Consider the following 15,153-nt stretch of genomic DNA (forward strand, 5'->3'; position numbering starts at 1 on the left):
TGTCGTTGCTGGTGGTGGTGGGGGTTGGGGGACAGACTGCTGCTGTCTGTGGTGGGGTGCTTGGGGGGTAATGTCTAAGGTTTTTGAAAGAGTAGTTCAAGTTCAAGTTCAAGTTCAAGTTCTTTAATAGTTGTCATACAGAAGTACAGAATACTTTCATACAAAATGCTTCTTACTGTTACGCTCCAGAGACTGTGCTAGACAAGATAGTATCAAATAACATAATAACATAATATAGCATGAATTTAGAAGAAGAAAATGAGGTCACAGTGTTCGGTATAGACATATGTACAATGTTCTGAGTTACCATATAATATACAATACACAATACTATGCAGTGTACTAAAGTCTACAATATTATATAGTGCAAAGCAGAAATGGGATGAGGTACAATTTTAGGTACAATTTACAGTAAGGTGTACGAGTTGTAGTGCAATCCTTCATCCATAAATATAAAGTGTGGGGAGTGGGTGCTACAGTGTGTTTGTTTAAAGTGGGTGTGTGCTATAAAGTGTGTGTAGTGGGTGCTACAGTGTGTTTGTTTAAAGTGAGTGTGTGCGTGTGGATGTGTGTGCTATGTGTGTTTGGTGGTTGTTGTTGTGTAGTGTTCATTCATTGTTCGTTTAGCAGCCTGATGGCCTGGGGATAGAAGCTACTTCTGAGTCTTTCTGTGCTCGCCTTGAGACTCCTGTATCGCTTGCCTGACGGCAGCAGTTCAAAGAGGCAGTTGTTCGGGTGGCTGGAGTCCTTGATGATTCTCTTAGCCTTCCCCCTGCAACGCTTGTAGTAAATGTTCTGGAGGGTGGGGAGCCCCCCTCCAATTGTGCGTTCGGCTGAACGTGTCACTCTTTGTAGTCTGCTTTGGTCTTTTGCAGTGCTATTCCCAAACCAGGAGGTGATGTTGCCGGTCAAGATGCTCTCTATTGTACATGAGTAGAAGTTCTTAAGGATCTTCTGGCTGACTTGGAACTTCCTTAGGCGCCTGAGGAAGTAGAGGCGTTGTCGTGCCTTCTTCACCACACTGTTAATGTGTATGGTCCATGTCAAGTCCTCGGATATGTGGGCTCCGAGGTACTTGAAGCTGTTGACTCTCTCAACCGGTGCCCCGTCGATGCTGAGGGGGCTGTAGTCCTTGACCCCCGACCTCCTGAAGTCCACAATCATCTCCTTTGTTTTGCTGACGTTCAGGGAGAGGCTGTTTTCCTGGCACCATCCCGCCAGGACCTTGACCTCTTCCAGGTAGGCCCTCTCGTCGTTGGCAGAGATCAGGCCCACCACCACTGTGTCGTCAGCAAATTTGACGATTGTATTGCTACTCCGCTGAGCCACACAGTCGTGTGTGTACAGGGAGTAGAGGAGGGGACTCAGAACACAGCCCTGGGGGGCCCCTATGTTGAGGGTGATGGATGAGGAGGTGCAGTTGCCTGCTCTCACCACCTGGGGTCTGCCAGTCAGGAAGTCCAAGACCCACTGGCAGAGGTCATAGCCCAAGCCCAGGTCCCTGAGCTTGGCTATGAGTATGGAGGGGACTATGGTATTGAATGCCGAGCTGTAGTCGATGAATAGCATTCTCACATAGTTCCCCTGCCTCTTGTCCAGGTGTGATGCTGCTGTGTGCAGCACATGGGATATGGCGTCCTCCGTGGACCTGTTGGGGCGGTATGCAAATTGCAGTACACGATCAAACATATGAATACTTACACATGGAGGGAAACTGTGTGTCCTAGTACTTCTTGACCTTCAAAAAGCTTTTGACACAGTCGACCATAACATTCTGTTAGCAAAACTGAAGGCTCTGGGGATGGACAGCTCTGCCGTTAGCTGGATGAGGTCATAACTGTCAGGGAGGGATCAGAGAGTGGACATAGGGGGAGTCCTATCCGAGGCCATGCCCATTTTTTGCATCGTATTCAGGACATCCTAGCTGACAACATCGATAGTGTAAAGAACTGGCTATCAGACAATAGGTTGTCATTGCATCTAGACAAGATGGAATCCATATTACTGGGTTAAAAAATAAGGCTAAGCAGGGAGGACAAACTTGTTATAACCACCGGAGGCATAACTATTACATCACAGCCCTCAGTTAAGTATCTAGGCTGTATCCTAGATGAGACTCTAGGAGGTGCCCACATGGCCCTACATGTCCTGGGCAAGATAAGCGCCAGAACAAGGTTCCTACTGTAGCTAGGAAGTCCATTTGACTAAACTTAGACTGCCTAAAAACACTTGCATCATGTCTAGTCCAGTGCCATTTTGAATACGCCATCAGTTCATGCTACTGGAGGCTTAACAAACTGTTGCAACATAAACTTCAAACAGCACAGAATAAACTAATCACAGGAGTTTTAGGCCTTAACTCCAGAACCCACATAGGGAAGACCCAATTTATCCAACTAGAGCCACACAGATACAACTAGGAATGGTCCACAAGATTCTAAACAGGTTCTTTCGCAGTCGTAAATCGGACAGACTAGTCACTAGTGTGCATCGTGTTCTTAACTTAATTTAGGAGAAGTCATGGTGATTGCGTTCACGTCGATTCTACAAACATCCTCGGAATTAAATGATTATAATAATAAATACGACAATTGTATCATTAAAAATTACGTTTTACATTTATAGTCATGCCTCAATGAGGCATTGTGTTGTCCGAAAATAAATAAAAGCCCTACAAACACTGCAAGTGAATAAATACATAAATAAGAACTAAACTCAAATGCATGGATATAGCTATAGTGGAATAGAATGGACACATCTACATTCTGCTCTCAGCACACCCCATTCCTTTCATGTAGGCTATATACATATTTAATACTATATATTATAAATCTATAGTTTATTAGCAACGACGCACTAACGTATGTTACATTGTATTGTACTTGTGCTGTAAAATAAACAATACATTTTAATCTAATCTAATCTCATTTTGATCAGTCGCAAATCGCTTTCGCGCTACCTGTTGAATACGGGGGTCAGCACAACCCAGATGCAATGCTCAGCCTCTCCCTTCCGGTATAAGGAGCTGTTGAATCAGTTTGCACACAGTCCTTCATGCCCTTATAAGGAGCTGGAGGGGTGTTTCTGTATGCAAATTCAGGTGTACGAGAACACTCTTTCATTTTAAGAATGAGTGACGTTCTTCATTCAGTTGCGATCATTTTGGCAACTTAACAGCACCTCTCCATGCGTTCAGGAATCCGGAGGAGGACTATGGTAGGTTTCCTCTTACGAACTTCTTACAAGGTTATTTACAAGGAAACTTACGAGAATGTTAGTGAATGAGGTCAAATGTGAAAATCCATACATTTTGGTGTTGCCTTCATATTTTGACCAGTATCTCCCTGCGTCTTTGAGCATTTGGAAAAGCGCTATATAAATCCAATGTGTTATTATTATTATTATTATTATTAATGTACTACACACACACACACACACAAAAAGGCCCCTCCATCATATACCTCCTTTTCTGTTGTGGGCTCCTATCAATGTCCCTCTCTGCATCTTATCCAAATAGAATAGTTAACGGGTGTTTTTCATTCAAGCTGCACAATACATTATATAGTTGTCAAACCATAGCCTCAAATGCATCAAATCCTTCACTATGATTGTCATCAGCTCAGAATCCTTTTCATTTATATTTTTGTCGATCATCAACATCCACAACAAGTTCCAATGCTTGTTGAACATTATACCTCTTTGTCTTTTTCTCATCTTATTATATTACCAGGGACAAGCATCTCCCTCTATCCTCCGTTACGTGCGACCAGCGCATGTCTGTCTGGCGGCCCGATCCGTGGAGCGCACTGGACTATTGAGAAACGATAGACATTTTCCATTGGTTCTCCCAGCCCACGTAACCATTTCTAGCATTTCCATTGGCTATTTCAAGATTATATGCCTTACTTCCACACACTGCCACTCAGCATGTGGGCGACAGAGAGATATACTTTAAATGTATATACAATTAGGCGGCTAAGTGGCGCAGTGGGCAAGGCTCTCGCCACTAACGCAGGATATGCTGGGTTCGAGCCCAGCTCTCTGCGTTGCTTCCGGCTTGGCTGGTCGTTCATACTAATACAATTGGCAGTATTAGGGGGTGGGAAAGCCGGTGGGTGGGGATCGGACGTTGTGGACAGCGACTCCTACAGGTCGGATGGTGCGCCTGTACAGCAGAATCAGGAAGTATCGGGGGCAGCGTGAGCCTCCCACGCGTTACTCCTCGCCACTGAGAGATCGCGCTGTGCAGGTGAAAAGATGCGACGGCTGCCTCCTCGTGTACCGGAGGGGACACGTGATGCAAGGCTTCGTCCACATTGCAGCCGACCAGTGGGAGGCATGGTCTAACAACGTTCGAGACAGGGGAGGGTAGAATTGGATAATACGAAATTGGGATGGGAGAAAAATTGAAAAATGGAGAGAAAAGGTAGATTAAAAAAATGTGTTATATACAATTTAAAGCAAGTCTTTATCATAAACGGTTCCAAATATATGTAATGTTCAAAAATAAAAGCAACACATTTTTTATGTAGCTCCCTGGTGCCTAGTACTATTTTTAGAACATGCCTTGCGGGCGACCGTGTTGGCTACCTCTGGCTTAGATGATCACACATTACCATGTTAGCTTAGATTACCACATTATTACCATTTTAGTTTATTTAAATGACCACATATTACCATGTTAGCTTAGACGACCACATATTACCATGTTAGTTTAGATGACCACATATCATGTTAGCTTAGATGACCACATAATTACCATGTTAGTTTAAATGACCACATATTACCATGTCAGCTTAGATGACCACACATTACCATGGGAGCTGGTGTGAGGAGCTTCTGACTCGTTCAGCTAACGGGCAGGTCACACTGGTGGCCGAAGCCAAAGCTGAGCGTTGTATTCTCTGCTTGAAACATCTTGTTTTGTTCTTACAAATCTGCTAAAGTTAGTTTCACCAACACGTTTACTGTTACCTTCACCGTCAAATACATACAATACTATACATACACACAGACATACAATGTAATCTATCTATCTATCTATCTATCTATCTATCTATCTATCTATCTATCTATTCATCTATCTTGCTCTCTCTCTCTCTTTCTCTCTCTCTCTCTCTCTCTCTCTCTCTCTCTCTCTCTCTCTCTCTCTCTCTCTCTCTCTCTCTCTCTCTCTCTCTCTCTCTCTCTCTCTCTCTCTCTCTATCTCTGTGTTTCAGGTGTATAATATGTTATTAGATCTTGGGGAGTTGGATAATACATACATCATCTATACAGCTGACCATGGTTACCACATCGGACAGTTTGGCCTTGTCAAAGGTAAGTCACAACCAGCTATCGTTAGTAGTCATTAATAATGACCTATTTGGATGTGTGATAACTGTTTAGAAATATAGACTCTTGCGGCTAGGTGGTGCAGTGGGCAAGGCACTCACCTCCAATGCTGGAGACGCTGGGTTCGAACCCAGCGCTCCACATTGCTTTCAGCTTGGCTGGTCGTCCGTACTAATACATTTGGCAGTATTAGGGGGAGGGAAACTGATGGGTGGGGATCGGACGTTGTGGACAGCGACTCCTACAGGTCGGTTGGTGCGCCTGCGCAGTAGAAGCGACGGGGGCGGCGTCCCTCCAAAGTGCAGACCCCTGACGCTGAAAGATCGCGCTGCGCAGGTGAAAAGATGCGACGGCTGCTACCTCGAGTATCGGAGGGGACTCGTGCTATGTATGGCTTCGTCCACATTGCAGCCGGCTTGTGGGAGGCAAGAAACAGCGTTCGAGACAGGGGAGGGTTGAATTGGACGATACGAAATTGGGATGGGAGAAAAATAGAAAATGGGAGAAAAAGTGGATAAAAAAAAGAAATATAGACTCTTTTCGACTCCTGGAGTCAGCATTGCCCTGTGGCTTGGGCCGGTCGTCATACTAACTCGTTTGGCTGAGTTAGGGGGAGGGAAGTCGTGGGTGGTAATCTGGCGTTGTGGACAGGTCAGGTCTGGGCGCCTGCTCAGCGAAAGGCAGGAAATGGTGAAGGCAGCGTGACCTCACACGCGTTATGCTTCACCAATGAGAGTCCTCGCTGCCAGGTGAGAAAAGAGCCACTGGCTGTCTCCACATGTGTCGGAGGAAGCATGTGGTAGGCTTCAGGGTTCCCTTGTACCGACCAGTAGGAGGAACATGCGCACAACAACCAGGTAGGGGAGGGGGGAATTGGCATAACGACTAAATTGGGATGGGGAGAAAAATAGAAAATCAGGCGGAGAAAAAGAGGATAAAAAAAATATATAGACTCTTTTACAGTTTGTAAACAATGATATATATATATATATATATATTGTATATTTGTGTGTGTATATGTATATTTGGCAACAGAGTGCAGCAGCCTAGTCTAACTATACAAGGGCATTGTTTCTTGTTTGTTTGGATCACACACCGATGGTGGAAGCAATCATGCAAGGTGCCAACCTGCACATTGGGAGAAATTAGGGGTTAAGTGTCTTGCTCAAGGTGCACACTTTGCACACACTTCCCGGGAGAAGCGGGAATCAAACCGGGAACCTTCCGACTACCAGACGACTGCTCTACCTCCTGAGCCACTGTCGCCCCACATACATACATACATATACACATATACTGTATACACTCACACATTCATACATACACAGTATACACATACATACTGTATACAGTACATATATACACGTACTCGTCCGTTCGTCCATACATACATACATATATAGTATATACATACACAGCTGCTTTTTTTTTATAAAATCTTTTTTTATATAGCGCTTTTATCCAAAGCGCTTTACAATTTGTTACTCACATATTACCCATTCACACACCGACGGCGGAGGCAACCATGCAAGGTGCCAACCTGCTCATCGGGAGCAATTAGGGGTTAAGTGTCTTGCTCAAGGACACATCGACACGCTGCCTAGGAGGAGCGGGAATCGAACCGAGAACCTCCGGATTGCCAGACGACTGCTCTACCTCCTGAGCCACTGTCGCCCCTGTTCATACAGTTCATCAGTGAGCTGGATGCAATCCTACCTGGAGGGGAGAGAACAGATGGTGGAGGTGAATGGTACACTGCCCCCCCCCCCTCCCAGTGAGCTGTGGTGTTCCACAAGGAAGCATACTAGGACCTTTACTGTTCCTAATTTATGCAAATGACATGTCATCAGCTTGTGACTGCAACTTGTTCCTGCTCACGGACGACTCAGCCCTGCTGGTCTCTGACAGGGACAAGTTGCAGATTGAAAAAGCCCTCAGCTCTGAACTCGGCAGAATCTGCACCTGGCTCGCTGATAACAAACCATCATTACACCTGGGTAAAACAGAATCCATTATCTTTGGATCAAATAGCAAACTCAGCAAGACCGACGGCTTCTCTGTTACAGGAAAGATGAAATTACCTACCTGGGTTCCATCCTAGAGGCAAATATTTCCTGTGACAAAATGGCAACCAATGTAATAAAAAAATGTCAACCAACGAACAAGATTCTTGTACCGGATCTCCTCTCTGGTAAACAAGAATACCTTGAAGACTCTAACAGGAGCACTCACTCAAGGGTACTACAACTATGCTTCCTAGGGATGCACCGAATGGGAAATTCTTGGCCGAAACCGAATACTGAAAATAGGAAACAGTTGGCCGAATGCCGAAAGGCCGAATATGATTAATATAAATATATATAATGTATTTATTTTTTTACCAATGTTGTTCTACCTGATTATGGCAAAAGACATGATTATGGCAAAACTTAACTTAAATAATATTAACAATCACTATGGGTCCATAGAACATTTATTCAGCACTTTTGAATGCACACATTAATTCCAGACTGACTGCTGAAAGATTGTACAATTTAAACATTTTCTCTTTGCATACAACAAAATGTGCATTAAAGTCAAGTGCATTTTCTTTTCTCTATAGGATAACTACAACAAAGTGCATTCAGAACAAAGTGCATTCAGAACAAAGCCAAGGTGCTTTAAAACTGCATAAAGATCTAGGCCAGTAGATAATAGAAAATAATATCTCTTCAAGTCTTACTGGACAAAACTTTGTTTGAGTTTTGAGCTTCCTAGTTGCCGTAGTTGATGATGTCACACTAGAATATCAACACACAGGTTTGGAAGCTGGAGGAGCTCGATCCATGAAGCAATATAAAGAAACTAATAGCCAATAAATGTGAAATTATCTTTGAACCTCTGTTGTCAAGCCTCGTCAATATAACCCCCCCGCCCCTTTCCTCACTATGGAACTGGTGTCGTGGCGTCACTCCGCTGTCTAGGGTGTTAGCCTAGCGGCGGCTAACATCATTTAGCTTGGCGGCTTGCGTCAATTCAATTCAATTGAAGGTCCGAGCTGGTCTGTGTCTAATGAAATATGTTTTGATTACGTCATCACAACAACACGTTAGGTTACGAAAGTAACCCTGTTCTTTGACATTCTGTGATATTTTTTTGGTGCTAAAACCCCGCTGTCTAGGGTATGGCTAACGTTAGTTAGCTTGGTGGCTCACAATTCAATTCAATTGAAGGTCCGAGCTGGTCTGTGTCTAATGAAATGTGTTTTGATTACATCATCACAACAACACGTTAGGTTACGAACGTAACCCTGTTCTTTGACATTCGGTGATATTTTTCCGGTGCAAAAAACAATGCCGAAATGGCCTTTTTTAACCATTTTCGGCCGAAAGTCTTCGGTGGCCGAATTTTCGGTGCATCCCTAATGCTTGCACCTCATGGTACCAAAGGCCCTAAAACAAGGCTACAAACATCACAAAACAAACTGGTCAGACTACTGCTTAGCCATACTCCTAAAACACACCTTACCCCTACCCATTTTGACAACCTAGGATGGCTTAGAGTAGACAACAGAGTACAGCAACTTGCAATGGGCCTGGTCTACAAGATACACTACACCACTAAGATACCCATGTACATGTCGAAATACTTCCCAAAGTTCAGTGAATTCCATGACCACAACACCAGAGGGAGTTCCACAAATCATGTTCAACCCAGATTCGGCTCAAATTCTACCCTCCTTCAAAACCTCTCTCAAAGAGCACCTAAGGGTGGCTGCAATTAGAAACTGGCCCCGGTAAATGTCCAAATCCAAATGTCCAAATGTTTAAGTTAAACATTCAAACTAATGTCAAGTCAATAGGGCCACTATAAAAAGCACTTAAACATTCTCGAAGACAAACAAAAGAATTGTGGGTGCACTGTGTGGAGTAGGTTTCAGTGTCTTATTTCAGGGCTTGTATAGACTGAAGAGTGGCCCCATTAGTTTACACTTGTTCGTGGCTAACCAGCTGGAGCTCCAGGTATCCAGTATGAAGAACAGCATGGCTGTCCGATTAATAACATCATTAGTAAGTAGGAAATAGAGCTAGGGGTCCAAAATCCTGAACTTACCCTTTAATCAGGTGGAAGACATTAGCCCAATTGTAACATCAGTTTTGACAACGAACCCTGCTGGGCGCATCTTTGTTATAATATTGACCAAACAAGTGTATACATAGAATAGAATAGTCTTTATTGTCATTATGCTGCGTATAATGAGATTAAGAACTCAAACTCAACCTTCCCCACCCATAACCCCCCCCCCTCCAACCTGTTTGTTACTGTGGCTTTATGTTTCTGTGTATCTCATGCTGTTTTCCCTGTTTCCCCCATGGTCTTATGTTCCTTTTTGTTTCTTTGTTTTTCTTTGTTTGTCTGCGATTTCGGGTTCTTGAGAAGCACTATACAGATAAAATGTATTATTATTATTATTATTAAACTTCAGGTGCTACACAATAAATCACACAAGTACACAGTAATCAAAATAACAAACTTAAGGTGCTACACAATAAATCACACTGTACACAATTATCAAATAACACAAAAGGTTCACAGTAACACAGCTAAAAAAAAAGTTGCTATCAGTTAGGATATCAATATGATGTATAGGTATGGATCTATTGCAACGACAGGATAACTTACAGTGAGTATAAACATGCTATGGTTAAATGTGTTTTTTGTCTTTGTGTCCGTAGGGAAGTCCATGCCATATGAGTTTGATATCAGAGTTCCTTTCTACATCAGAGGACCAAACGTGGAGCAAGGCACCATGTAAGAACACATAACCTAACTAACCATTAATTAAATTATATCAAATGTCATGACATTACATCATATTATATAATTTCTAAGGCTGTCAAAGTTAACACGGTATTAACGCGTTATCGCCCGATTCTATTAACGCCACCATTTTTTTTAACTCACGATTAACTAGTATTAAAACTTGGAACTTGAAAAAGATCCGTTTAAGGTAGGAAAAAAAATTCAAAGTGCGATTAATTTGCAAGTTAACTGTTACAAAGGGTCAGATTAAACCGAATATATATATTTATTACTTGAGATATATTGTATAATATTTGTATATCGTCTGATATCCCTTGTATATTCTTTGTACATATACACGGAATATCCCTTTACCTAGGTACAGGCCAGACCATAATATTCGTTCTCCTATTGGACAGCGACCCCCTAGGCGCCAACGGCCATACCCCCAATGTCTAGTTCAAAGCCACCGCTAAGACATGTCTCAACATGCCCAGGTTTGCGCAGTAATACGAGACAGAACTGAGGTTGGCACTAGATTATTCACCTTACGTATAAATACGGCGCAGGTGGATACAGCAGCACTTATCCTTAGTAACTAAAAGCTGAAGCCTTCACCACGATACAACGTGCTGTGAAGTGGGCCCGTTTTGCCCCTAAATAGAGCCTTGAGACCGCGTGCGAATTGATAGCTAAAGTGTCAGAGTTTAACGCTGTATCGTCGAGTTCGACTTATTCTATTATAAAGTAATAGTCTATTATGTATAGTGTATCGTGCGGCTACCGTTCTACAGTGACCAGCATTACCACCGGTTCGTCGTACCGAGCTAGTGTGCTTATCCAGGCTGGGCGGCCTAACCTTGTGCCGCCATCCGAGGAGTCCTAGACGAGAACCGTGTGGATATGTACACTGGATAACCTACACCGACGAATGCAGAGCCCTTTTCGGCTGGATTATATTGCTTTGGTACTGTGGCTGCTGGAGCAGAGAACCGTCTACCCCACTGCTGTGTGGGATCTACCCTGTGAGGAGCACCGTCGAGCCCGCCTCTAGGACCCAGAGGCTGGCTAGCTTTCATCCATGCTGCAATGCATACCGGAGTATAGCTGTTGCTTTGTCTAAGGACCAAGGGATTATTGCACCGTCTCCTGTACCTGGAGTCTCTTTATTCCTCGTTGATCCAGACTTTTGCTCCCGACAATTCCTCTCCCCTGCTGGCTTACAACCGGAGGGAACCCCCTTAGTATCTCCAGCTGACCTACGAGTGTGCCTTATATAATTCTTATGCTACAGGTGGTATTAATTATACTCATCGTAATATGCTCATGGACTTACGCTCTTGACCTATTTAAGTGTTCTTCGCCATATAAGCGCGACCCATAATTCTCAATACTGTAATCTACTATTGCTGCTCTTCTAATAAATACTTATAAATATGACTTTCTTTGTTAAGCCGTGTTATTGTGTGGGTGTTCACCATATATACCGTGTACTGTATGGCCAGTAATTAAAGTACATAACTAAGTAGTGGTTTAATGATACCATACTCTCAATACAGTCAGGGAATTGTACCCCTCAGTTACATTAACTATGGACAATCATGCGATTAATCAAGTTAAATATTTTAATTGATTGACAGCACTAATAATTTCATATGATATTGTTTTATATTTGGCAGTGTATAAGAACACACAACTTAACTAGAAAGGTGTGCTCAGTAGAGCACACATCTCCATCAGACACACAGACAAACACACAAAAACACTGACTGCTCTCCTTATAGTTATTAGCATTAGTATTAGGTAGACGGTAATCGGAAGAATATGAAGCATGTTAGGAAGCATAGGAAGGATTTTAGGGAGCATAGGAAGAATGATAGGAAGCATATGAAGGATATTAGGAAGCACAGGAAGAGTGATATTAATCATATTAGGAATCATGGAAGCATATGAAGGATGTTAGGAAGCATAGGAAAGGTGATAGGATGCATAGGGAGGATGTTAGGAAGCATACATAGGATGTTCGGAAGCATAGGAATGATGTTAGGAAGCATGGGAAGGGTGATAGGATGCATAGGGAGGATATTAGGAAGCTTAGGAAGGGTGATAGGAAGCATAGGAAGGGTGATAGGATGCATAGGGAAGATGTTGGGAAGCATAGGAAGGATGTTAGGAAGAATAGGACACAGAGACTGCAGTGTGTGAAAACGGAATGCTCAGTCAGAGTTCTTGCCCTTTACAAAAGGTCAATCATGGGTCCTGTCTTATTTACTATTTATATTAATAATATTGTCTCATCTTTAAGTGGCTGTCAAGTAGGGATGCCCCCCGGACCCTGGTTCTAAACGCGAACCGGTACTAAATTATATTGATAAGCTCTGACGTTATCTGTACTGCTATCGATACTCGAGAAATTATTATTAGTATCAGTTTTTTTCCTAGGAATTTAAACGTTGCGAACTATCTCTCCTCTCTCTGTCTGCACGAGAAGCGAGCCGCAGCGAGCCATTACACACACACGTCGCGAGCCGCTCACACTCGCACATACACGGGTACTTAAGGGAGGTGCTGTCCGTGGCTCCATGCTGAAGCGCTCGTTAGCTACGGAGCTAACACAGAGTGTACCATCCAGCAACACTGAAAACGTAGTAACGTCAACGTTATGTCGAGTTCATACTACACTACACGTATGAACTCGACTTAGCGTTACTCCATTTCCATAAAGTGTTTAATTAGCAGCAATCTGTTCTGTAACTTCTGTTGTTGAAAATTTTACGTCAAGTTAGGTATCTGATGCACTTCCGGCGAGGACGGGAAGTCGTCATGAATCGTTGTAGTCATATTGTATTCTTTTAGTCTTATTAACTAAAAGATTTTAACAAAATAAAAAGCAGCAGCACTATTGCATAACTGAGTCATGTTTGCTATGTATTTCTTTCTTTAGGGGAGTAGGACATTTGTTTCACAGTTTTAGCATGATGTTTTATAGATGGCCAGGTTAAACACAGGTTTTTGTTTTTTAAGAGGGGTGGGTTGATTTGATTTGATTGAAGTTTATTTCAAATATGCAACACAACAAACAAATATCAAGTACAGATATAGCCTTAAGCCGTTCAAATAATAAATTGTACATTTATTTAAATTTAAATATATTTAAATATTTAAATAATAATAATCTAAAAGAACCGATAAGAGTATCGATAAAGTACCGAACCGTTAAGCAGTATCGATAAGAGTAGTAGTATCGATAAAATCCTAACGATACCCATCCCTACTGTCAAGTTAATCTTTATGCAGATGACACTATTGTCTATTGTAGGCCTATTCCTGACTCTGTACAACTAGCCATTGAGAATCTCCCCATCACCCCCTCCCAAACCCGCCCCGTAGCACGACAAACTGCCACGCCTCTGATGTTGTGCTGTGATTGGCCCATTGGCTCTTTAGAGGGCGTGATCAGATCACGCTTCATTGACATCTTCCTTTTACCTGAAATAGTTACCATTTTATTTCCCATTCAATCACTAAAATGTTTTGCTATAAACTACCATATATCTATCAAATTGACCCTACTTGGTTAGAAAGATTGATTTTCTGTGGTATGGTGCTAATGGTCTTAGCCTTTTCCATTCACTTACATGAAATGGTTAGCATAAGCTTTGCTGTGCTAACACTTTTGAGCTACTCATCAACTCTGTGATTAATACAGATAATTTGGGTGATGTACCCCAGTCTGCCAGTAGCTTTAAGACTATGTCAGGCTCATTTGAATTATCAATCTAGCTAAAGGCTATTTTAATAATGAAGACAACAACTTCCATGATCCCACACTCTTTTTTCCAACACTTTTTTTAGTTAGTTTATAGTTTTGAGTGACACCTAGCAGCAGAAGATTACATACTATACATTTAAGGTGTCAATGTTTTCTTGTGCTTGTTCCTTTAAAATGAACTAGGAAATAAATTAATTAATATGATACTTCTTTAAAACAGGTGTTCTCTCTCTCTCTCCCTCCCTTTCTCTCTTTCTCTCTCTAGTAACCCTCATATAGTATTAAATATTGACTTGGCCCCGACCATCTTGGACATTGCTGGCTTGGACACACCCCCTGACATGGATGGAAAGTCTATTCTGACTCTACTGGACACTGAGAAGCCTGCTAACAGGTAGAACACACACACACACACACTGTTAGGATATAGCTTTAGTGGGGTGTATTGCAGTGGAGGTTTCTCTATGACAACACGTGAAACACAAATTCACTCATAATTCATAATTATTATTAATTTACATATATATATATATATTTTTTTTTTTTAATTATTATAATTTTTTTTATTAGAAATGTTTTCCTCTGTAAAAAAAATCCAGTGAATTTTTTTTTCTTCAAAAATTCCAGTGAATTCTTTTTTCTTCAAAAATTGCCAAAATTGACAGCTCTGAGCAGGCCTGCACTGCAGTAATGACTGCAGTATATTCGTGCAGATGGCTGCACAGGTTGACCCAGGATTAAATAAATAATTGCTAATAATAGGCTATTAACGTCATCTAAGCACGGTCTGTGCAGTTAAACTCTTGCCATTGAATGGGGGATTGAATGATTGACAGCCCTTGACATCCAATACACAGAGGTTGAATATGATTGGCAGCCTTGAAAATCCATTCAGAGGTTGCTGCATTGCACAGTCAAAACGGGTCCAGCTGCAGGTCCGTAGGTTAGGTTTAGCTGGGGCCAATCTCAAGTTTCTCAAGTTTCTTTATTAGTTGTCATACAGAAGTACAGAATACTTTTATACAAAATGTAACAGAAAGAAGCATTTTGTATAAAAGTATTCTGTACTTCTGTATGACAACTAATAAAGAAACTTGAGAAACTTGAGATTGGCCCGAGCTAAACCTAACCTACGGACCTGCAGCTGGACTGGTTTCACTGTGTGAAAGAGCAAGCTAGTAGTTTAGTAAGCTGTAACAACACAGTAGGCTAAATTAAACTTTGCGCCAACATTAGGACCGAAGTATAAACCAGCAACTGAGCAA

General features: G+C 42.2%; 1 protein-coding gene across 7 annotated transcripts in view; it reads left to right on the top strand.

Moving 5' to 3' along the window:
- Positions 1-15,153, top strand: part of LOC311244466 (extracellular sulfatase Sulf-2-like) — a gene marked incomplete at its 3' end in the record, with an annotated part of 225,486 nt that overhangs the window by 171,694 nt on the left and 38,639 nt on the right. For all 7 annotated transcript variants that reach the window (XM_084333994.1, XM_084333992.1, XM_084333996.1 and 4 more), the window contains 3 exons: positions 5,220-5,319; positions 10,050-10,125; positions 14,154-14,282. In XM_084333994.1, the coding sequence (XP_084190120.1) occupies positions 5,220-5,319; positions 10,050-10,125; positions 14,154-14,282 (305 nt within the window). The remainder of the gene's footprint in view (positions 1-5,219; positions 5,320-10,049; positions 10,126-14,153; positions 14,283-15,153) is intronic.

Source organism: Notolepis coatsorum, assembly GCF_963971535.1.
Source record: "Notolepis coatsorum genome assembly, chromosome: 17".
Classification (NCBI taxonomy): Eukaryota; Metazoa; Chordata; class Actinopteri; order Aulopiformes; family Paralepididae; genus Notolepis; species Notolepis coatsorum.